Consider the following 25,264-nt stretch of genomic DNA (forward strand, 5'->3'; position numbering starts at 1 on the left):
TTGGGTTGATCAATTTTAATTGGGCACATTCAAAAACATCAGTAACATCACAAATTGACTAAGGATGAACTCTGATGGAAAATATTAGCCAAGTTACATAATGCGACACATGGAACATGCAAGGTTTGAATGCATCATTGTCATATCTCAAATTTGAAATGCAAACAGTTGTTGACTTTGCTTTTTGACTGAACCATTATTTGAAAAACTGTTCTGCAAACATATTTGGATATACAGGAATGTGAAGAAACACAAATAAGCATATTCTGGGCAATCTCACGGCATCTCCCAATTTCATCTGCAAACAATAGAACTGTTGCTAAACAAACTAATTCTGGAAACTTTATGACTATAGTTAAAACACTTATGAGACTGTGCCAGGGGGAAAAAAAAGATGAGCATGAACATTAAGCTGTGAAGAAGTTGCTGTCTTAGTTGGCAAATTTCTGGCGGACAGTGTTGGCGATTTGCTTCGCGCTGATGCCGTAGAGGTCCAGAAGCTCCTGGGGCTTCCCGCTCCTTGGAACACTGGTGACTGCCAGCCGGGTTACAACAATGTCCCGCTCCTGGCCCACTGCTGACAATACTGCCTCACCAAGACCACCTTGGAAAACGAATCGAAGTGTAACAAACCCAAAAACTCACCGAGACACAATCAAAGGCAAATAACACACACCCTCCTTGTAGTGGTCCTCCACTGTGATGATCTGTCCTCCAGTGGCTCTTGCGTTCGCCAAAATGGTGGCCGCATCCAAAGGCTTTATAGTAAATGGGTCAATCACACGAATGTTTTTCCCTTAACATGGACAAAATTGAATGAATCCAGAGGTTATTTGAATAATTTACTGAAACTTTATATAATCACTTACAGGATTGCCATACATCACTTTCTACAAAGAACCACAAGGGGGCAGTACAAGCTTACCTTCACTTTCCAGCATATCAGCAGCAGCCAGAGCTTCATGCAGAGTGACACCAGCTCCAATCACAGTCACAAGATCACTTTTAGACTGGCGCACAACCTGTTGACATGGATGCGTTTTAATTATCATACAATGTGCCCCTCATAAATATCATTTGGCTAAACAAGTATTTACCTTGGCTACACCAATCTCAAACTTCTCATCTCCAGAATATATAACTGCAGTATCAGGTCTGCTGGTTCGGATAAAACAGATGCCCTGAGGAAATAAATGTTAAATGGTCATTTGAGGATATGAAAAGAGGTCATTGTAATCAACCTTTGTGTTTGCTGCTAGCTCCACAGCTCTTTCAGTGGCTACAGCATCACTAGGGTAAAACACAGTACATGTAGGTATGGCACGGAACATTGCCAAGTCCTCGAGTGCCATCTGAGAAGGACCATCCTCACCTACAAATGGAACAATCATTTAGTGCCGTATCTTTTTTTTTTTTTTAATTCACTTTCAATCATGTAACCATAGTCGACATATAACCTCACCAATAGAGACACCACAGTGAGAGCCGACCAAGTTGACATTGGACTGAGATATGGCACCCATTCGGATCTGGTCATATGCACGGGAAAGGAAGGTGGCAAAAGTGCTAGCAAAAGCCACCGTGCGGTCTCGACAAGCACAACCAATAGCTATCCCCACCTGCAGCAGGCAAGCAAAGAAAATATACCTTGGGTTAGGCTCCTGTCTTTTCAAAAATTGTAATGGATTGGATCATAACATTTGGATTATGGTAAGAGTGTTAAATCATCTTTCATAACAACCAGTGACAAATTAAAGACTGTCAGAGGTTTCATCATTTTAAACTGAGTAACTGAAAACAGGAAGATGGTATCATCCAGTGTCTGCCTCAAAGTTTGAATCTCACCATGTTCTGTTCAGCAATGAAACATTCAATATAGCGATCTGGGAAAGATTTCATAAAGGTCTCAGAGAATGTGGAGTTTTTGGTGTCCCCATCAAGAGCCACCACTTTCGTGCTCGAATTGCCCAGTTTGGCCAACGCTACACCATACGCACGCCTTGTTGCCATCTGAAAGAGTGGAAAATGAAGAACCCTTTTGGCAACGTAATACAGAAAAGCAATCTTTAACTTGTCAAGTACAGTATATTATTTCCACTGTTGAGTTTGCCCTTTATTACATCCAAAAACGAAACAATTTTGAAACAATCATTGACATACCTTTTGACCCTTTTTGTATTCTGGGGGAGAGGACAGGAGAATGGGACTTGAGTCAGGTGGTGGTGCATCTTCATTTGGCAGCTCAGGAGACAAGGTCTTGTGAGGGTCTTTGATTTGCGCCTGAAGGTCATTTAAGATTCCATCCACTTTGTCTTTTGGGATGGGCTTTCCATGCCAATTCATTTCATCTTCAATACCTTGGAAGTAATTCAAAAAATAAACATAACTTGCTGGGAATATACAGGAGCATCACATCTAATCAATTTAGAGTAGAAAGAGTCATTGAACTGCCACTACATGAAAAACCACCTACCTTTGAGGCCTTTTCCCTTGAATGTCTTGGCAACAATGCAGGTGGGCTGCCCCTTAAACTGCTTAGCACTCCAGAATGCTTTGCAGAGCTCCTCCACATTATGTCCATCCACAACATAGGTGTTCCATCTACAAAAACAATCACATTAAATATCTATCTAATCACAGTAAAAAAGGTGAAACTGTATTCAATACATGATGCTAAAAACGGCGAGAATATGTTTTGCAAAGTTATGCAATACAGGCGGAAAAACAAATGTGGTATAAAAACCTGGATTTCTGAAGCATTCTGAGGATTCATTTTACTTGATTTTTTTTTTTTTTTTTTTTTTTTTTAAATCACAGTATTTCAAACATACCAAATAATGAGCTATTCATTGTAGTTTTAATATAATGATTTAAATTTTAAGACCAATATTTTAATTAAAAAAATATATATGAACTTTACAACGGACCACTTTACATCCACCGGTCTCATCTCCGTTTTAATTGTAGCAATACAATTTGTAACTGAAAGCCTTCCGTGATTAGTAATTGCTCCATTGACATGCCATACTTTGTTTACTTTCTGCATCGATGTCAGCAGTCTATCGCCTAGTCTTGGTTGAACTCCACAATGTGACAATGGCAGCAGTCAAACAAGTTTGCATTTGGAACTTCAATTGTTGTGCACCAGTAAGCAAACCACACTCCTGTTTTGGCTTGTTAAGTATGTGCTTAATGGAAAGCATTTCCCACTCACCATAAACAAAATATCAGAAAACAAATGTTTCAAATGAAAGCCAATGACGAAGATAATGATCTTCAAATCAGGAATCTAATGCTACTATGATTAATGCTACGCCAACGAACCCAAAGGCTTCACAGCGCTTGAGATAGACATCCACGTTATGCTGGAGAGGCGCAGGATCACTCTGGCCGAGCCGATTGACATCCATGATGGCCACCAGGTTGTCAAGTTTGTAGAACGAAGCAAAGGCCATGGCTTCCCATACGGAACCCTCGGAACATTCTCCATCTCCCATCAGACAGTACACACGGTAACTAAATGGAATAGAACATTCGAATTATTCATTAAGAAAAATCATTTATCTTAATTTTTCTCCAAGGCAGTAACTGTAAATGTCAGTGCAAAAATACAGTTTGATGTATGTCCATCCTTCAGTAGCAATTACCAATATAGGAATTTGTGTTTTGAAAGAAAGTTCTCTAACTCACTATCTGCTATGGCCAAGTGGTCAAATGACTTGACAACAAGACTACAACAGATTGATTCAATAGGCAAGGTGCATAGGAGCTTCAAAAGCAGATAAATAACCAAAACAGTAGCACATGTAAACAATAATATCTATGACTAGACCTATCCAATTCGAGTAGTTCTGCACTACTCAATTTCTGAACATCTGTTGATTAAATTTACTTTAACTTTACACGGCAAAGAATGCTTTGACAGAGTTTAAAAACATGTCAAAGTTACACAGTCACCTGGATTTGTCAAAGTACTTTCCCGTGTATGCCATCCCACAAGCAGCACTAAGACCCTGACCAAGCGATCCAGTTGCCACATCAACAAATGCCAGTTTCTGGTGAACGGGAAAAAACACAAATCAATGTCTGCCTCAGTCATGCTCCATGTAATGAAAGTGTACAGTACACCATTGCACTCTTTTGTCTTACTGGGGTCGGGTGTCCCTCCAAGTCACTGTCAAACTTGCGCAGGTTGAGCAACTCAGACTCTTTCACAAAACCGGCCTCGGCCCAGGCGGCATACAAAATTGGTGCGGCATGACCCTTGAAATTGATGCAAGCAGGTATATCAGTGACAGTTCCAACATCACACGTAATACAGAGCTAAAAAAAAATATGCACAAAAACCTTTGACAGCACAAAGCGGTCGTTGCACGGGTTGCGAGGGTCGGTAGCTTTGTAGCGCATGGTTTGAAAGAAAAGCACCGACATGATCTCTGCTGCACTGCAGCACGATGTGGGGTGGCTGAGGAGGGAGAAAATGTGACAATGTGAATATACTCTTTAAAAACTAAGAAACTTTCACATTACACAAAACATGCACGTTACAAAAATGGATGCTTTTGGAAGCAGTGCAGTCATTAAACCTAGTGTTATATTGTTTGAACATGTTAGAGTATTCAGCAAGAACATTTGAGTTGAGCCCTTTAGTCATTTAAAAAAATGATAATAAAACATCCCTAAATATTTTGTGAGAACATCACTAGTAAGTCACAAAGTTGTTAAATTGTCAGTTTCCACTCCGGACCTCAAAAAAAATGAACACATGCAAACTTAAGAAACTTGAATGCTGAAATTGTGGTGAGGCTATTGAAATCATTTTGAAATCATCTGTACTCAACAGCACCACAGCTTCCCTGTGCGGGTTGCATTTCAAATGACGCCATTTCAACCAAACTTGCAACATGCCAAAATAATCATCTTTATGGTTACTCTCCTCTTGTCCTTTAAACAATTCATTTACCCACTGTGGTTTTGCAGAGTTGTGACCTGGTGGGAAATAAGGGCAATTAAAAGCGTAAGCTTAAAAAATACAAAGGGGATGAAATTGCATAATTGTGTTGAATTATCAAAGTGCAAAGAAACTATAGTTGTAGCTTCCGGGTGTGTGACTGCAGATCTCGGCTCTCTACAATTAAGAGGCAATTACAGAGAAGGGCGCTCCATTGTGACATTTGACAACCCTCATGATTTCATCACTTTTTCCACCTGTTCAAATTCTTTAGAATTTTATACTTTGAGAGGAAACAAAAACGATTAAATACGGTTGCACAAGTGAACACCATCTTAACTGGGATGTTGCAGTGTCCCAAATGAAAACTCCCACGCCACATTTGAAAAAGAGTAGACATTATCCACCAGTTTCTTTGTCACTCCATTCTGGACTTCACTTACAGCTATCGAAACCCTTCAGGTTTCACTAAAAGAACTACAGGGATGACCGTGTGTACACTGAGGGAAAAAGTTTGGTGACAAGGAAATAAGGGTATAGCCAACAAAACCTGTTTGAGTATTTCCAAGCAGGAAGTAGTGCATTCACATCCAACGGCAAGGCTTATTGGTGCTCTTGAACAGTTGAGCATTTCTGCCTTGTCAACTGCGTCACAAAAATATCTCTGCATGAGTGCAAATTAGAAACTTTGATGTGTTACTGTTGCTCAAAAGAACATGGAATGGATAGCTAGCTCTTATGGCAACAGATTCAAGTTATGCCATGAAGAGTGATGTGCAACTCCGGTATTGATTCGGTGATTTTGTAGAGAATTTTGGCGACTATAATAATAGACTACAAAGTTTTAATACATTGTTGCATCCAAGACTTGGGCAGCATGTGACTCATCGTGTAATTTATGTTAGCTTATGTTATGTTAGCTTGAATCTCAGTGGGAAAATTGGTCCGTTTCACCTTTAACGCAACCTGAACGGCGAAGTATACGTCTAAAAGGATGGAATACTCTATTTTTTGCTTGGCAGCACGTGATTTTAACACGCCTACTAATTGAACTGCAGCACGTGGTACAAGGCCCCCAGATAGCCTCCTGCACATTAGCATGACACGCTGACTCGAATGCTACGTCAAAACAATCCAATAAACCAATTTGCAAACTTTACCCAGAGTTGGAGGCGCATGTTGCCTTAATGGAGTGAATTCTCAGCTTGTTGGCGGCATCCTTAAGCCCCTGCAGAGTTTTTTCGTCGGGTTTGTGGTAGCTGGCCATGTTGAGTTGCCTTTCTTCTGAGTACAGCAGTCGCCTAAGAAATGTGACTTGGCGCTAATTTTTTTATCTCACGTCTTTCCTGGTGTAGCTGGTTTGGTGTTGGCCCACACCGACGACGTACCTTCAGTGCAGCTGGAACATTGCGACGACGAGGGGAGGGCATTTAAGTCACTTCTAAGCTAAGCCTCGCCCACCAAACATCTTACTTGGAGGAAATATGTGTCATTCACAAAGCCAATCCAATGGACTTGCATGCACGGGAGAAGGCGGGACTTCCGGCAACGGTGTTAATAATGGTCGACTATTTCCGGCTCGCTAAAGTGATTGTTGTCATCTGTCATCGCAGTTATAAAAATGATTATTTTAGCCAACGACGAGCATTTACGGTCAGCGTTGCTGAGGGTCTACTTATGTCAGGCGTCTTGCAGGTGGATCGTAGCATTTGGCGGGGGAAGGAGCACGAGTTAGAACTTTTTGGAAGTATAGCCAAATATACACGAAAACACGTCTGCTAGGCTGGATTGAAGGATGGATAAAATAATGGCTAAAGAAAACTTATCTTGAATAACTGTCATTACATGTAAAATTCATTATTTAAGTGCTATTTCAGCAATGCTTAAGCCACACTTTTGTCAAATGCATACATAAAAAAAATATTGACAAATAAAGTATTCTAATTGAGGTAAGAGCAGAACCATCTGAGAGCGTGAGGTCGATGTGGTTCGACTCTGACGTCACAGATTTGCTGTCCATCGAAAATTTAGCTTTCTGAGTGAATGTTTTTCAAGATCACATAATATGACGTACAAAAACGTGTAATCGTGCGTAAAGAATGTTTTATTCACTTATTCACAATATTTGGCATATACATGCTCAAGAAGAGAATGTATCACGTGATCGAGACGAATGTGCTTATTAGCCAAGATAACTTTGTAAATGGTCACCAATTCTCCAAAACAAAACCTATTTATATTGCTTTTTTAAAAAAGAAATGACTGTAATAAATCTTTATAAAACTAAAAAAAAAAAAAAATAATAATAATCCAAAGGCTCTAAAGTATTTGTGTTCTAAATTTAATTTTTTAGTTTATTTTTTTATTAAACCCCCAGCATATTTTACTTTTTATACTTTCTGTTTTGTGTTAATATATATTTTTTTTTTGCTATGCGTCCTTCTTGAAAGTTACAGTGATTGTTATTTGTTGTTTAATAAAAATACAAAATTGTAAAAACCTAAGCAACAATTTAATGAGATCACAACGTCTCATAACCCCTGAGCTATATTTGAAGAATGAGAAGCCCCACGAGTTTCTCATAAGGTCTTCTGGTGCGACCAAAACCCTTGCATAGATTGTATATTGTCTCGGTCTCAAGAGAACAAGTGATGCTTTGTTGTTGTAAAAGTACATGTTACTGTAGTACGGCTGCACCTTCTTCTTGCAAGACAGAATGATGCAATTTGCAAAGGTGATTTTCACATTTTAGCTCAAGCTCTGTTACGACGTATGTAAATGGAATAACAGCACGTTTTTCAACGATGGACCATAAACACCATCTGACTCGGTGGATGGCGACCGCGCTGCAATGCTCTACTGTCTCTTTAAGAATGCGGCTGGATGGGGGCCCACAAGGAAGCGCTGTAAAAATCGCCTAGTCACTCAGGGAAATACTGTGTGTGGAAAAAATAAACACACATTGTAGTGAATTGCACAACAATATTTGCAAAATGAAGGCAGGGTTTCCACATCGGCAACCGTTCCCAAACCAGTCTTTTCCGGGAAGTGGAGCAACTATTGCAAATTTTTTACTTAGCCTGTTTCCTCTTTAAGTTCCTGTAATTATATGACACAAATAATTGCACATCAGAAGAAGCAATAATGGAGCAAGCCTTACATGACAATGCAATAGTTTGTAATGCAATAAGATTGTTTACCTGAATTGTCTTCCACACCTCAGCCCGCTCCTCCAGGGAGACAGGCTCTTTATCAAGACGCTCCAGTTTAGGAATGAGAGTCAGGACATATGGCCGGTAGTCTGTGGTTCCGTCCAATGGATTCTCCGAGAGGATAAGCACTCGCAGAGTCTTTGACACGAGTTCAAGGGCCCGCAGGCATGTCTCATCCAAGAAGTCGTTGCTTCTGTGCGAGAGTGAGATATAGGAATGTTGTTTCCAATGTATGTATTGTGCTGTCATTACCATACCTGACATTAAGATACTGAAGACACTTCATGTTGGCATTAAGTCCTTCAAGAGTACCAAGTTTGTTGTCACGTAGATGGAGAGTAGTGAGTCTCTCTAATTTCTCCAAGCCCTCTAGACTTGTAATTGCATTCTGGGCCTTAAATGCAGAGAAAGAATATAGTAACAAAACTACAGGCCACACAGTATAAGATGAGGTGCATTCTGGTGCTCTTCGGTGTGGGGATCAAAAAAGAGACATTTCAAAAAAAACAGTCACTCTAGAACAGAGGTTGCGCTAGACATTTTCGTTGTCTGTCATTTTGACTGACAGGGTCATAAAAATCCGGTCATAGTCTATTTTTACCCGTCACTTAAATTTTTAAAATGATAATGATGACATATTCAATAGTATTTAGTTTTCATTCATTTTTAATTAATATTGTAACGCTTGCTTGGCGGCGAAAAATTAGACACGGAAGTCGTGGTATTTTTCTCCCTTTTTACTCTGCTTACCGCCAACAACTCCGCCCCCAAAGAAAAGGAGGCAACGATATAGACCCCAATCACCAACGCAGGGGCGCTGCCAGGGATTTTGGGCCCCATGAAAAGATATCACTTTGGGCCCCACCACCAGTGCCGGGACACACACACACATTTAGAGTATCAACTATGTAATTTCCTGCATTCTGGTGAATCTTTACACACTAATTTGTGCATTTTCTGCATTAATTTAAGATGAAAATATATTTATGTAAACATACAGCGTATAGAGCAATAATGAATAGACTGATATCATCTTTAAGAAATGTACTGAAGCCCATCTTTTACAATCTAAATATATTTTTATTAGAAATATTCTCACATACCACAATGAATGACTTAAGTTAAAACTTTTATTCTAACAATACTACAGCATACATTAACGCCAATAAAAAAAAAAAAATCTTTAGAATGATATAACAAACAAAGCGAACACCACACATACACACACACACACACACACACACACACACAAGCAATCACACTCACAATTACAAACAAAGCGAGCAGATTGCAGGTTGCTCAGCCTTAGTCACCAAGAGCCCAGCGCCGAGCCTTCTTGATAGCAAAGTCAGTGATCAAATCATTAAAGTCTAGCTTCCTAGCCAACTGACTTTCAATGGACAACATGGCAAGACTAGAAAGCCTGTCCTGACACATAGTGGACCTCATATAATTTTTTATGAGTTTTAGCTTACTAAAAGCTCTCTCGCCGCCTGCAACCGTTACGGGGAGTGTGCAAAATATTCGTAAAGCGATGCACACTTCTCCAAAAATGCTTTGCAGCTGCATCTTAAAAATTGCATTCAGGAGACCACGAGAGGACAAGTTAGGGGGAAATGTAGCAGTATACACAGAGTTCAGGTGTCTTACTGAAGATGGTCCTGGCTCTGTAGTGTACATAAAATGACAAATATAACAATATCTTCTATATTATTCTAGTATCTTAATTTAATTATTAATTATGTATCATTAATTAATAATAATAATTATTATTATTAATTATTATTACTTATTACTATTTGTCTCTTAGCCACTGATATTTTATGTGTGGTGTGGCAGTGGTCAAGTTGATTCCTCACCTCCTTCAGTTGGGAGTAAAGATGAGGCTGGCTCATAAAGGGTGTCAGGAGACAGGGCTGCTGAGCCAGACGCAGCAAGAGGAGTTGTGCTTGTGCCTATTACAACAGGCGAGGGCAGAGACAACTGTTTTGGTGTGGAGAGCTTGCGAAAGGGTTAACCTGCTGTACTAATTAAATGTAAGCTAAAAGTGGAGCAAACACTAGCTAGCAAACAATTACAGTATTTCATTATGGAGTAGGCTTAGCCCCATTTGAAAACTTACAATCTCCACTATAGGCTACAGCTCCGAAGCCAGGTCCCTTCCTTGTTAACTAACTAAATTTAATTGATGACAAACTAAATTCAATAAATTCTTGACAAACTGGATTCAGCCAGATTAAAAAAAAATCCACACCAACTTTCAACATCTGTATGATACCAAAAAATACCGTCATTATTTGGAATTCATGTTCTTGAATTGGTCAATGTCGCTCACTGAGGTCGGGAAAATCCCGTATTTCTTACGGAGTGAGCTGAGACCTGCTTCTGAGCTTTCTAATAGACGTCGCGTGAGCTAAAATAACGGGTTAATTTTCAGCACTACACTGACACAATTTACACCAACCTTCCTTTGTGAAGTACTTTTTCACATCCTGTTGGCCTTTTCTACCCCTCTACACAATACTCAGAGTCATTGACTGGTGTAAATGTGCACCGCTGCTCAGCCTGCGCGCGGTCTGATCAAAGGAAGGGCGGACGAAACCAATTAATGAAAATACGCGGGGGGGGGGGGGTTGCTGGCAATACATATCCTCTCTGGATGTTTACTTTTTGCCAAAAACAAAACAAGAAAAAGAAACCCTTCGTTTTATACCTTTTAAAATTATAATGATTAACATTTAAATTTGCAAACGATTACCTAATGCTCTAATTTTCTTTGTGGGCCCCCTCAGGCCACGGGCCCTTAGAATCAGTACCACTTTTCCCCCCTATACGGTGCCCCTGCACCAACGTCACACAATGATCTTAATTGTGGTTGTCAGCCCAAAATCTTCTAAATATATATTAAATGCATCTTACCAGATATAAAAAGACTACTACATAGTCTGTGGTGATCGTTTGGTGCCCAGATTTCTTGTCGAATAGGGAATGGGACGTACTACGTCATTGTTTGGACGCGCCTCCATGCTGGCAATATGATTCACTTCCGGGCCGGCAGAGTCAATGCGGATTGTAACGTGTGGTAATGCTAAGCTAACTCTTTCGGTGTTTTAGAAAGAAAATATGGGTGCTTATTGTTGCGTTACCGGGTGCAACAGCGTCTCCTACGACAAAAAAAGGGGTTAGGAAAAATGGACTCACTTTTCACCGTTTTCCTGCTTGGAGGACCAAATATCAGATCACGAAGGTACGACGGATGGCTGGATTGCAGCGGTTCGTCGGAAAAGCATTTATGATCATATTTCTGCTGGAATGAGAGTGTGTTCCTGTCATCTCTACTCTTGTAAGTTGAACGCTTTATCCACTTTTGGTTTCAATACGTTTTTGTTTTTTTACACCGTTGTGTAAATCTGCCTCGGTAGCAATGCTCGCCTACTACGACTCACCGACCTGTTGTGTTCCTAGGTAAACCTGCTGACAACACATCCCGATTGGTCACCATCTCTCTTCTTGGATCATTTGACAAAGAAAATTTGTTCAATGGAGTGGTTCCATTTGTCTTGTGTTGGACTCAAACAAGCCCCTGTAGCAGACGCCATCTGGGTCTGCCCTTCTCGTCGATGAACTGCGGGCTTTTAACTTGTGAAAATGCAAGAACTTTAATACACATATTTATTCTGCCTGGCTATTTAACTATGGCCAGTGACGTTTTTTTTTTTTTCTTTTTTTTTTTTTAAACCACTTTGACAAAGACACGTTTCATAGTAATGTTGAATTTATATATTCTATTATTATTTTTAAATTATAATATTCTTATTTGCACTTATGTAGACTTTAGACTGCCAATTCAAATAGTGTTGGAAAAGTTGCAATACCTTAAATAGAAATGCAAGAACTGTAAAGTACATATTTATACACCTTTATTTACCTAAGGCCACTGGATGTTTTTTAACTGCTTTGAAAAATACAGGTTTTGTTGTGATCTTGTATTTATATAGTATATAGCTTTTTATAATGTATTATGTATTATAATATTTGCTGCCCCCTGCCAGAGTGTGGGCCATTTTGTACTAAAAGGATTTTAAACTGTCAGTTCAAATACTGTGTTGGAGACTAGTACTTGCAATACTTAAAATGGAAATGCAAGAACTTTAAAGCACATATTTATCCTGTCTGGCAATTTACCCAAGGCCAGTAAATAGTGTTTTAAACTGCTTTGACAAAGACACGTTTATTGTGATCTTGTATTTGTGTATTACTTATAATTATATAATATTTGCTGCCACCGTCAGAGGGTGGGCCTTGTTTGCACTAATTTAACGATTTTAAACTGTCAATTCAAATATCGTATTGGAGAAATTGCATTACTTGAAATAAATCTATTGCAACTTATCAGTCCCAGTTCTTGTCTACAACACTGTCCAAAAATTGTCAATGCATATTCCAAATAGAATAACAAAATTAAGTCACCTGACTTTGTAATTATTACACCTGTTTATTATGAAGACCTGAAGTAAACAACAAGCAGTTACAGTTTGTCAAGAAGTTGTTCAAGTCATGTTTTGGTATTCATATTTTATTGACTTTTCACAACAACACTTGGGATCGTGTTTGTAAGAGCAGAGCAAACTGAAGTTTCAGCGTGCACTCTTCGCCTTTCCAACCTCTCATAACGCTCCGATGTGGTGCGCTTGACCTCAGAATAACCCAAGAAGAGATATGGTGACCAATCGGGATGTGTTGTCAGCATTTCATATGCAGGTTTTCCTAGTAACACAACAGGTAGGTGAGGAGAAGGTTAGCATTGCTACCGAGGCAGATTTACACAACAGTAAAAAAAACAAAAAAAAAAACGTATTGAAACCAAAACGGATAAATCGTTCAACTTACAAGAGTAGAGATGAGGGGAATACACTCTCATTCCAGCAGAAATATGATCAAGAGAAATGCTTTTCCAACGAACCGTTGCGCCCCAGCCATCCGTCGTGCCTTCGTGATCTGATATTTGGTCCTCCATGCAGGAAAACGGTGAAAAGTGAGTCCTGTTTTCCTCGCCCTTTTTTTAGTCGTAGGAGAAGCTGTTGCACCCGGTAACACAACAATAAGCACCCATATTTTCTTTCTAAAACACCGAAAGAGTTAGCTTAGCACTACCACACGTTACAATCCGCATTGACTCTGCCGGCCCGGAAGTGAATCATATTGCCAGCATGGAGGCGCGTCCAAACAATGACGTAGTACGTCCCATTCCCTATTACAGCAGTCCATCTCGCTCTCATCTTCGCGTCTCTCAGAATACGGTAGAACTTCAAGTCTCTCCGTCTATCTTCTCTGTTACAGCAACCAACCGCCACACACGCCTTCACCATTTTGATTATTAATATTAACGAGCAGAAAAACACGCCGTAATAGGAGGCATGTACGTAGCGGTAATGTATAAACATGACGGGCTGACACACAATATGGCGGCTCCGGTCAGGGGGGCGGAGTTGTGACGTCATGTGATTGGGGTCTATACACAGGCGGCAATCTTGTCCATCAATTGGATGACGTGCTGGCACACCGGGTGCACCAATAAGAACCTCGCGTTGATGTGTCAATCACGGTGCCGCCGCCAGACCCCGGTTACGCTACAATATTCTGACAGAATAGCCAACGACGTCATGCATTAAGAGAGACAATAGCTAATTAATATGCTAACTCGCCACCCTGTGGTCTGGGGTGTGAATTGCAACCTGTCAAAATGACTGACGGACTTCAGGTTTTTCCGTCACCGTTTTAAAAAACCGGTCAACGACGGAAAATTTCCGGTTAACGCGACCCCTGCTCTAGAATTAGAAAAATAAAAAGCCTTTATTAAATCACGGCTTTATACAGATTTATACATGCCGACATGTTTCGGCCGTGTAGGCCTTCATCAAGACAAAGTCTGAACAAAGCCATGATTTAATAAAGGCTTTTTATTTTTTTTATTTCTTGAGTGCCTTGTTTTTTTTTTTAATTGTTACAGACTACACATTTTAATCAAGGATGGATGGATCATTACTTGCTTTTTACCAGATATAATCGTTCTAGATTAGGAAGGTTGATTCCATTGGTTGAAGTCAAGCGGTTCCCTCTGAGCTCCAAAGTCCCCAGTTTAGAAAAAAGACAACTCTCGAGACCATTTAATCTCTCGATACGGTTCCCTGCAGAAGTAATAAAGGACACACATGACCTTCAGACAAGTTTACACACAAGGTTTATGTGACTTTTTCAGATGAAATCATAACCCCAACCTGAAAGATTTAGACTTTCCAAAGCTAGTCCAACAAGACCTTCCACTTCTGTGAGCCGGTTTGCTGCCATACTCAGCCACTGCAGGTAGACCAGCTGAGAAAAGGTTTGCCCTTGGAAGCATGTTACATAATTCTTGTCAATCTAAGAAATAGTGCAGTTTAAATTTAAATTAGAGAAGTGGCTCAATTTTAATTTATGAATTTATGACATCTAAAAAATATATTTTGGTTTCCAAGTACAACTTAAAAAAAAAAAAAAAATCTTAGCACTCCACCGCTAACTGGATTGTTGTAAATCACTGCGATATGCAGTTTTACTTCTGGGTTTAAATGTGAGAAAATAAAACCAAATATATTTAATCAGTTGAAATAATTAACACAAAAGTGAGTAAAAATTATACTTTATTGTTAAACATTTTTAAGTGTACTGTATTTTAAAGTTAGATACAACGAACTGTAGGCCAACATTTAGTAAAACGAACTGCATGTATTACATTTTTAAAATGGTGAAACCAAGGGCGTAGGTTTGCACAGGGACGGTAGGGACATAACACTACCAACTTTTCAGGATGCTCAAATTGTCCTCACCAACTTTTAAGCAATTTTATATGCATTATTATGTAATGAGTTCCGTTATAGATTGTCTTCCCATATGTTGTAAGGATAAAATTGACCCTGCCATTATTAAGTGAATTATTTTTATTATGTTCAAATTTACATTTAGCCCTTTTCACTTTCTGAATATGCCAGTCTGTTCCCCCCCTCAAACGCATGTTTGATTGGCTGATAACTCGACCCAGCCCTGACAAACACACGCACGCTCACGCTCAAGGCTGAGTTATGCTTCTGCGGCAGACCTACGCCACCAAGGCAGACCCGATTCACGACTCTTCGCCGAAGCCTGACGGGCATCTTCTCAATTTTCTGACTTCGCGTCAACGCGTGGAGACGTGACACAAGTGGACTGTGATTGGTCCGCTCAGACTGTTGTTTCCGGTTCAGCACGAAATCACCGCTATTTTCAAACATTGTTGTGCTACACGAAAAAATGGACCAAGCCAACGAAAGTATCATCAAAGAGGTCCGCAAGTACGACAACCTCTACAATGTCTCGTCAAGACATTATAAAGAAGGCCAAATGGCAAATAATTCGTAAAGATCCACATTCAAGCGTTCCATCTTGCATTGTTTATTTTTTTTTCTCTGTTGGCATTGTGTAACCAGAAGAAAATTACAGGAAGCCAACAAGCATCCCCCAAAACCGTACAAACACAACGCCACACCCCTGTTGTGGCTTGGCAGTGAATTACAGAGCAACGTGTTACCTTGCCGCAGAACTAGCGAATGCTCATTGACGCCGTAGTCGCTTCGCCGTCACTGTAACGCAGGAGCATAATTCAGGCTTCACACCACCCCGACAGAAATACTTATCGACAACATGCCGCCTGCTCTGCCCCCTTCGAAGAGGAGGGATATAAGAAGTTTTTTTCGACCAGCAGCTGCCACAGTAAGTAATTTAAAAATACCCCAATGTTGTCGCGGTGGGAAACACACCACTAATTTTGCTACTGAAAGTCTGACCGGCATCAGAGTTAGCATAACTTTAAACTGTGTGAACTTGCTAACCTGCAAAACTCAAGTAAGAAGCTGCTTAGAGAGAAATGCCCTTCTGTTTGTATTTTCATTTGTTAACATAAATAAACTGTAAGATATCTAGTGAATTCTGCTGGAAACTACAGAATCAGAAAAATGTGAGCAGAAAGCTGCTTAGAGAGAGACGGGTGCTGCATAACCTCATATGTTGCTCACACAACACAACATACACACAACAAAATCATAATTTACTATGTACATAAAAAAAATATATGTATTTTTTGGATGCCGCAAGCTACCCACACTAGCGTTACGATCGATTAAATGAGCACCCATGATTCAGGATATCAATTAATTAGGTTGATATTTGTGAAAAAAGTAGCCCTGACCCCCGTTCACCCAATCTGTTTGGTCTTATTAATGTCCTATCCCTAGCAAAAAGTGTACATGCAGATTATGCTGTTATATCGTCCCTACCAATGTTCAGACTAAGCCTACGCCCTTTGGTGAAACATAATGTAATTAAATTAATTCTATTTTACTGTATTTTGTTTGAAAAGCAGTTCGGAAGATGAATATATGAATTTACATTTTATTCACATTTGATTAAGTCATTCTTTTGCATGGTTGTGGTACTTTTAAGACACTTAAAAAATCCCCAAGAATGGGTGACAAACATTTTTTCTTGGTAAGACCTTGCCTTAAGCCAAAGAAGCTGAGTGAGGGATGACAGAGGTGAAAGGTCAGAAATACGGTTGTTGGACACGTCCATGAAGCGAAGGTGAACGTAACTGCTGATCGCGGCCATGTCACTTAGTCGTCTGAGGAGTCCAAGCACAAAAAAATGAAGGTTCATGATTCAGCACATTTTCTATTGTTGGTAATTGTGCTGTCTTACTTGTCCTTTAAAACGACTTTAATGAATGCGTGTCTTAATCCATTTCCTGTTCGACACAGCAAAGAAAGACCTGGGATTATGATATCTTGATCCAAGGGTCGAATCTGTGAATAATAGCAAATTTAGGAATATAAACACTACTACACTGATACCTCGAGATCTTAAATCAGTGGTTCTTAACCTGGGTTCGATTGAACCCCAAGGGGTTTGGTGAGTAACTCTAGGGGGTTTGGTGAAGGGAAAGAAACACAAAGCCCTATTTTCATATGCTGATTAAATCTAGGCAAAGTGGCTTTTTCGATAAGGTTTTGGACTGATTTGCTCCCAATTTACAGGCTTAATCCATTTCTTTTAACTGCTAGTCCTCGATCTTTTGGAAAGGGGAACTGGTTTGCTCAGTGGAAGGTTGATTCACACTTGATATGAGGGAATACAACAGACCAATGGGTAGCGTGGTCTCAAATTTTGACCTGTTTACAAAACATGTTGTCAAAACGAGAAGAATTTCGGACAGGAATTTTCAAAATTATTAGCTGGCTATCTTGAATTTGAAAAAAACAAAAACAAATTTGCTTTATTATCTAATTCCGAAGGGTTCGGTGAATCCATATTCGAAACTTGTGGGGTTCGGTACCTTTAGCAAAGTTAAGAACCACTGTCTTAAATTAATTAGTAGCGGAACGGCTTTCCTATAATGATTTTTTAAATACAATGAATCACGTTTTACCTGTAAACTGTCTAATTCTTTCCAAGTGCTATTAAAACACCACCATGAGTTTGCTGGAATGTCCTTTGATTGCCTGTCTGTATTTGTAATGTAAATATAATTGTTTTTTTTAGGTTTCAGCTCATTCTACAGACATTATCACATGACTACTTGAGCTCATAGCAAACACAGAGTGCTAAATGATAAGCTAACTTCGGCATCCTTTGCTTGCCATTACATCCCGCTGTTTGCCTTGCCTGATAAATCATTGCTTGTAAGTTATACAGTTGTGGTCAAAAGTTTACATACACTTGTGAAGAACATAATGTCATGGCTCTCTTGAGTTTCCAGTTATTTCTACAACTCTGATTTTTCTCTGATAGAGTGATTGGAACAGATACTTCTTTGTCACAAAAAACATTCATGAAGTTTGGTTCTTTTATGACTTTATTATGGGTGAATAGAAAAAAGTGATCAATTCTACTGGGTCAAAAATATACATACAGCAGCGCTAATATTTGGTAACATGTCCCTTGGCTATTTTCACTTCAATTAGTCGCTTTTGGTAGCCATCCACAAGCTTCTGGCAAGCTTCTGGTTGAATCTTTGACCACTCCTCTTGACAGAATTGTTGCAGTTCAGTTAAATTTGATGACTTTCTGACATGGACTTGTTTCTTCAGCATTGTCCACAAGTTTTCAATGGGGTTTAAGTCAGGACTTTGGGAAGGCCATTCTAAAACCTTAATTCTAGCCTGATTTAGCCATTCCATTACCACTTTTGATGTGTGTTTGGGGTCATTGTCCTGTTGGAACACCCAACTGCACCCAAGACCCAATCTTCGGGCTGATGACGTTAGGTTATCTTGAAGAATTTGAAGGTAATCCTCCTTCTTCATGATCCCATTTACTCTCTGTAAAGCACCAGTTCCATTGGTAGCAAAACAGCCCCACAGCATAATACTACCACCACCTGGCTTGATGGTAGGCATGGTGTACTTGGGGTTAAAGGCCTCACCTTTTCTCCTCCAAACATATTGCTGGGCATTGTGGCCAAACAGCTCGATTTTTGTTTCGTCTGACCACAGAACTTTCCTCCAGAAGGTCTTATCTTTGTCCATGTGATCAGCAGCAAACTTCAGTCGAGCCTTAAGGTGCCGCTTTTGGAGCAAGGGTTTCCTTCTTGCACGGCAGGCTCTCAGTCCATGGAGATGCAAAACACGCTTGACTGTGGACACTGACACCTTTGTTCCAGCAGCTTCTAATTCTTGGCTGATCTTTTTGGTGATTCTCGGTTGAATCTTCACCCTCCTGACCAATTTTCTCTCAGCGGCAGGTGATAGCTTGCGTTTTCTTCCTGATCGTGGCAGTGACAAAACAGTGCCATGCACTTTATACTTACAAACAATTGTTTGCACTGTTGCTCTTGGGACCTGCAGCTGCTTTGAAATGGCTCTAAGTGACTTTCCTGACTTGTTCAAGTCAATGATTCGCATTTTCAGATCCATGTATGTATATTTTTGACCCAGCATATTTGATCACTTTTTCTGTTAAGCCATAATAAAGTCATAAAAGAACCAAACTTCATGAATGTTTTTTGTGACAAAGAAGTATCTGTTCCAATCACTCTATCGGAGAAAAATCAGAGTTGTAGAAATAACTGGAAACTCAAGAGAGCCATGACATTATGTTCTTCACAAGTGTATGTAAACTTTTGACCACAACTGTATTCTTTTGTTTCATATACATGAGCATTGTGTAGTACATTGTGGTGTGCATTTCATTTGTTAACATTTAGAGTCAAACGTAGTTACATTATTGCGATGCCGCAAAATGACAGCACCCCAACGGCTGCTTAAATAGCCCGCCTAGAACTTTCTTTACCAAATTGGATGTTGACTTTAGAATACAAACACCCTTACTAAGAACTAATCATAAACCAAAATGTGCTTCTATGGAAAAAAAAAAAAAAAAAAAAATCTGCAGGAGCAGTAAATGAGTCATATTGAAAATAGCCTCAAACAATGTATGCATTAATTTGATAATCAACAGATATAGGTAGGCCACAGTATGTATGCTTTCGTTTATTTTGATTACGTATGGTTATTATGTAAATGGCCATCTCTGGACTGATTGTCAATCAATTGAATAACCATTCAAACGAAGTAATTACCCTTGAAAGTAAACTTTAGGAGAAAACAAGCTAAAATTGCTATTCAACATTCAACTGAATGAGTATGTCTAAAAACTTTTGAACAAGGGTGTAATTAATAAGCACTGAGACAAAAAACAAACAAACAAACAAATAAATAAATAAAAAATACAAAAGAATACGGCTCAGAGGATGAATGCATTTACGTCCCTATGATGGGGGCAGGGGTGGACACGCTCAGCCCACCCAAAGAAAACTGGATGTAGTACTAACAGCAGTCTGGGCACTGCGTATGGTATCCCATTCATATAGTACTGATGCATTCTGAGTTTTAACCTTTGCGTTGTTACCTCCTCTTTAACCTTAAAAAATAAAAGAAAAAAGAAAAAAAAAGAAAGAAAAAAAAACTAAATGTTGGTTTTGTTCCCAGGGGGCGCTACACACATTTAAGCATATTTAGATTTTTTTTTTTTTTTTTTTTTTTTTTTAATTACATTTTATCTAAGTTTTCACCAGTGTTACTCTGGCTGTTGAGTTGGTGAGTTTTGAAGCATTCTGAGGGGGTCAAAGTAGGGCTCAAAGCGTCGGCATGAAAAGAATGACTGCTAGGGGGCGCTACATAGTGTATTTGGAATTTGTCTTTACACGGTATCAAAGATTGCACCTGTCTTGACCTGCCTGCCGATTCTGGTGCATTTTGAAGCATTCTAAGGGGGTCAAATTGAGCTCAAAGGGGCTGCGGAACAAAGAATAACTATAATAATGAGCTCAAAGGGGCTGGATGTGTTCCAACTAAATCAAATAAAATCAAATAAAATTTTATTTGTTTAGAGACCAAATCACAACAACAGTTATCGCAAGGAGAAAAAAAACAAGTTTTAAGGTGCAGTAGACGCTGGATTTCGACCTACTTCAGCATTGTAGTTTTTTTTTTTTTGCCCCCCCAGATAAGACTAATGCCCATCCACACCTGGCATTCTGGCGCAGTGGCGGTCCTGGCTACTTTCGCGCCCTGGGCGAACCACCCCATCAGCCCCCCCCCCGCCGACATCCAAACTACCCCCCCCCCCCCCCCCCCGCCGACATCAAACACAAGAATGTTTTACGTTTTTTACGTTATTTTATTAAAATAGTCTATCCCCCGCCCCCCTCCTTGCTTTTCCTCTGAGAGTGAGTGAGACTCGTCCTGATCACTCACTCTGCAGTTGCGAGCAGCTGATCCCCCTCCCGTCTCCCCCTGCCTTTTCTTCTGACTAAAGCCTAGTCCGGGCCTAAAAAATCCAGCCCCACCCGACACGGCCCGCTGGTATTGAGGCCCGGCCCGACCCGGCCCGAACCCGATCAGATAACTAGATTTGCAGGCCCCAGCCCGAAAAAACCTGATTTAAAAAAAAAAAAAATTGTTGGAGTGACGCGAAAAAAACCCCGCATCAATTTATTTTCATTTCTTCGAGTTGGCAGAAAAAAACGCAAGTTTTCTTAATGTTTAAATAGTTTACATATTTTTATATCATTTTAAAAACATTTACACAACGAAATAACGCTGGGAAAGTTTAATATTTTTTTTTTAAAAATGCGGTTTTGCAGACACACAGAGGAGAAGATTCAAAAGGATCGCATTTGTGTTGCCTTTGTGTGCATAAATAAGTGTCTTTCGTAACGAATTCACAGTTGTCAGAAAAAAAATGCAAGTTTACTCAATATCTAAATAGTCTACATATTTTTATGAGAATTATAAAAGCATTTATACAACGAAATAACACTGGGAAAGTTTGTTAAATATATTTCTGAGTGTGTGGGATATTGTTCTCACATGGACGCGCCTCTGACGAGAAGGAACAGCGGCAAAAAAAAAAAAAAAAAAAAAAAAAAAAAAGAACTACAAATGCTTTGAAATAATATTCTTTATTGTAATGACAACGGTGACAACGATACCAAAAATAAATTATTAAAAAAAAATACAAATGAAATAAAAGCTTTTAAACTGCGGGCTGGCCTTGACTGCAGTCTGCAACTTGCGGCCTCATGTCCTTCTCTTTATTCCTGTGAAATAAGGGAAATAACTATAGACCGGCTCGGGCTAAAAATGGCGATTTGAACAGCAGGATATTATGGCTTACTTACACTGTTTATATTTTTTGGTCGTCGTCGTGCAGGAATAAGATTGCGTCCACTGGCAGGTTTCAGTGACGTTCTCCGCTGATCTATTGCGCGGCCTGCAGCGCTGAAAACTCTCTCGCAGCTGCTGCGGCTGGTGATTGCAGGGATGCACAATACTTTTTCTTGCCAACTTGGAAAGTTTTGGGTATATATTTGTTGCATTCGACGAAGCCGACACAGTTTTTTGTTGTATCTTCCACGATCAATTGAAATTCTTTCCACACCTCACTCCTACCGGTGCATTCTTGCCTCTTCCATTCGCCCGTCTTCAGTTTGTTTTTAACTTCTCGCTGCTCCATATTGAAAAAGAAGTACCACGAGGATGAGGAGTTGTGTACACGCGCAAGTGCTACAGCGGGAGGGCAAGAAGAAAAAGCGGGCGGCGCCACGGCGTTCATGTGCGTGCATGCACAAGCAAAAGCGCAATACAGAGAGCCTGCTATTTTTTTTTAATATATAATTTATTAGTCCGGCATGGCACGATTTTTTTTTTTTTTCTCGAGGGCGCTTGTGCGCCCCCAAATAGATTGCGCCCTGGGCGGTCGCCCACATTGCCCATAGCAAAAACCGCCTGTGTTCTGGCGACACCACTGGCCACGAGACAAAATATTAATTATAAATTAAAATAAATAAATAAGCTCTAATATAACTACCAAATTTCATTTTATCTGTTCACAAATGACGATGGAGTAGCTATTTAGTGCTACTCCAAAAAAGAAAAAAGCGACTTTAGAACTCCCTTTTGTGAGTCTACCAAACATGTCAGCCTCAACGAAACTCACAGCGACATTGTCTGGTCTTTCCCAGAACTTCCATTTACACAAAATAATGAAAACTTTATTCCTGTACTACAGTTACATAATTTCATGTACTACAATGACATAATTTCATACACTATAATTACATAATTGTATTTAATACAATTATGCACATTGAAATACAATGTATTTCAATCACAAGTGATATTCGTATTACCGCTATTGCTTCTTCGTCCTCGTCTTGGTTTTCTTCCCCGTTTTCCACATCCGACGACACATCTTCCTCGTCCATTTGGTTCAGTCATCTGCAATTCGGTTTCAGCCAGAGAGGAAATGTTAGTTTTGGATTACATTTATTTTCAGTCAAGGATTGGCCCCGTTTTAGAAATGAGGACGGCGAGTGTTGTCCGTTGCCATGGTAACAGACTGCCGCACAATGTGACGCAACTGATACGTCAGGGTTCCCATTGTACTTCGCAGTACAAGGTTACAGAAGGCAAAAAAAAAAAAAAAGTGTTACAGAAGACATCTAGGAAACAATTTCCCATGTTTTGAGAGTGCACCTATGCTCAAACAATCTTTTCAACTCGAAACTTGATCCCTAATTGAAAATTTTAGACGTGTTTTGTTTGGCCCATTTTACAAGGGATAACTTCGTTTTTGTTTTGCTAAAATTCTTATCCATTGTGTCAAGTTTGAAAGTTATAGGTCACATTTTTATGTCTTATTAAAATATTTCTGACATTGGATTGAAAGAAGGTTGGAAGGACCTCCAGACTGCAGTTTGTGACATGGAAACAATTCACGGAAAAACCTTGGGGTTGTTTTATATACATGTACTAATTTGCCGTAATCTTTTACCTTCCAGGTCTTTGAAGTTGAATGATAATGCAGATTGGAATTGAGCACATCTATGTAAATGTTTTCACATGTAAGGAATCACCAGTTTTGCTTGGAATTCAGTACTGTATAAACGACAAGTCTAGAAATGGCCGGTGACTAGAGGTATTCAGTACCTTACTTCTCCCCCAAACCAGATGAACTTGGCTCCAGATCACCTACAGACACTAATGAGGATGAGCTGTATAAACAATGAAGGAGTAGATGGACATGCAGGCGAACTTGTTGAGGTACAGATGTTGCATTCATAATGACCAGGCGTTTAAGAATTTTTTTCCACATTTTTTTCTCCATGTTTAGTTTTCTCATTTTAAAAAAAAAAACCAAAAAACCAACAACAAAGAAACAAACAAAAAAAAACACAGGAAACAAATTAAAGTACAATCATATACATTTTTTCAGTTCAACAGTGATGTAAAACAAAACATTAAAAAGACAATCTTCTTGAGAAACGACTGAAGAACAGTTTGGATTCATAACTGTACAATAACAATTTTCATTCACATACGCAAGTTCCTCAGTGGTAGAAATATTCACATGTACACAGTACTATTTGCAGTCATTCACTGAATGACAAGACGTAAAGCACTAAATTAAACAGCAATCCCCTCAAAAATTCTTGGTGCATAGACTGTTTTTAGAAAATGTTATTTACTGTGACCGAGTGAAACTCAAATTTCATGATCCAACATTATTAGACTGTCTCAACGCATTGGAAACGCTTGTTTGTCAAACACAAACATGACTTGGCCACTGCAGAGAGAATTGGGGGGAGGGGAATGGGAAATTCTGTGCAAATAGCCAGCCATTGACTGCTAGATCATGTATTTTAAAAAAGGCAAATGTGAAATATACCAAATGTGATAAACGTCCTACTGTCTATCACAAAAGTGAGTACACCCATTGTATTTCTGCAGATATTTAAGCATATCTTTTCATGGGACAACACTGACAAAATGAAACTTTGACACAATAAAAAGTAGTCTGTGTGCAGCTTAAATAATAGTTTATTTATTTTCCCCTCAAAACAACTCAAAATATAGCCATTAATATCTAAACCCCTGGCAACAAAAGTGAGAATACCCCTATGAAAAAATGCACATCCCTAAATGTCCAAATTGAGTACTGCTTGTAATTTTCCCTCCAAAATGTCATATGACTCGTTACAGGAATGCTGTCAGCATTGCTGCAGAGATTGAAGAGGTGGGGGGTCAGCCTGTTATTGCTCAGACCATACGATTTACTCAACATCAAATTGGTGTGCATGGCTATCACCCCAAGGTGTGCATGGCTGTCACCCCAGGAGGAAGCCTCTTCTGAAGACAGTGCACAAGAAAGCCCGCTCGTCTCATCAGACCATAGGACATGGTTCCAGTAATCCATGTGCTTTGTTGACATGTCTTCGCAAACTGTTTGCGGGCTTTCTTGTGTACAGTCTTCAGAAGAGGCTTCCTCCTGGGGTGACAGCCATGCACACCAATTTGATGTAGAGTACGGCGTATGGTCTGAGCACTAACAGACTGACCCCCCACCTCTTGTGTCCTGTAACGAGTCACATGCCATTTTGGAGGGAAAATGACAAGCAGTACTCAATTTGGACATTTAGGCATGTGCATTTTTTTCATAGGGGTGTACTCACTTTTCTTGCCAGGGGTTT

The 25,264-nt window shown here is 39.6% G+C and overlaps 2 protein-coding genes across 4 annotated transcripts; both read right to left on the bottom strand.

The window, feature by feature from the left end:
* On the bottom strand, positions 1-6,370 carry tktb (transketolase b). The gene is made up of 14 exons (XM_057829819.1): positions 6,112-6,370; positions 4,348-4,465; positions 4,150-4,263; positions 3,958-4,055; positions 3,325-3,516; positions 2,474-2,601; positions 2,161-2,357; positions 1,846-2,010; positions 1,458-1,619; positions 1,242-1,367; positions 1,098-1,181; positions 926-1,022; positions 677-796; positions 1-604 (listed from the first exon to the last, which is right to left on the bottom strand). The coding sequence occupies exons 1-14, from the start codon at positions 6,216-6,218 to the stop codon at positions 432-434; spliced, it is 1,881 nt and encodes a 626-aa protein (XP_057685802.1). The 5' UTR covers positions 6,219-6,370; the 3' UTR covers positions 1-431.
* A 642-nt stretch (positions 6,371-7,012) lies between these two features.
* On the bottom strand, positions 7,013-24,614 carry lrrc23 (leucine rich repeat containing 23). 3 transcript variants are annotated; one of them, XM_057829826.1, is made up of 8 exons: positions 22,925-24,614; positions 16,933-17,036; positions 16,735-16,855; positions 14,442-14,535; positions 14,221-14,351; positions 8,421-8,557; positions 8,152-8,356; positions 7,013-8,050 (listed from the first exon to the last, which is right to left on the bottom strand). In XM_057829826.1, the coding sequence occupies exons 1-8, from the start codon at positions 22,997-22,999 to the stop codon at positions 8,027-8,029; spliced, it is 891 nt and encodes a 296-aa protein (XP_057685809.1). In that variant the 5' UTR covers positions 23,000-24,614; the 3' UTR covers positions 7,013-8,026. The 3 variants fall into 3 exon arrangements, with proteins under 3 accessions (XP_057685809.1, XP_057685808.1, XP_057685807.1); XM_057829825.1 differs by having other exon boundaries at positions 8,152-8,353; positions 14,442-14,583; XM_057829824.1 differs by having other exon boundaries at positions 14,442-14,583; positions 22,925-24,611.
* Positions 24,615-25,264: the final 650 nt, after the last annotated feature.

Source organism: Corythoichthys intestinalis, chromosome 2 (assembly GCF_030265065.1).
Source record: "Corythoichthys intestinalis isolate RoL2023-P3 chromosome 2, ASM3026506v1, whole genome shotgun sequence".
Taxonomy (NCBI): Eukaryota; Metazoa; Chordata; class Actinopteri; order Syngnathiformes; family Syngnathidae; genus Corythoichthys; species Corythoichthys intestinalis.

Coding starts and splice junctions, on each gene's coding strand:
- tktb (XM_057829819.1), bottom strand. CDS start 6,218: ATGGCCAGCTACCACAAACCCGACGAAAAAACTCTGCAGGGGCTTAAG. Junction 2,358..2,473: donor CAAGGGAAAAGGCCTCAAAG/GTAGGTGGTTTT, acceptor ATTACTTCCAAG/GTATTGAAGATGAAATGAAT. Junction 605..676: donor GGAGGACCACTACAAGGAGG/GTGTGTGTTATT, acceptor TCGTTTTCCAAG/GTGGTCTTGGTGAGGCAGTA.
- lrrc23 (XM_057829824.1), bottom strand. CDS start 22,999: ATGGACGAGGAAGATGTGTCGTCGGATGTGGAAAACGGGGAAGAAAAC. Junction 8,558..14,220: donor ATCTAGAACGATTATATCTG/GTAAAAAGCAAG, acceptor TCTGCATTTAAG/GCCCAGAATGCAATTACAAG. Junction 8,357..8,420: donor CTTCAGTATCTTAATGTCAG/GTATGGTAATGA, acceptor ACTCTCGCACAG/AAGCAACGACTTCTTGGATG.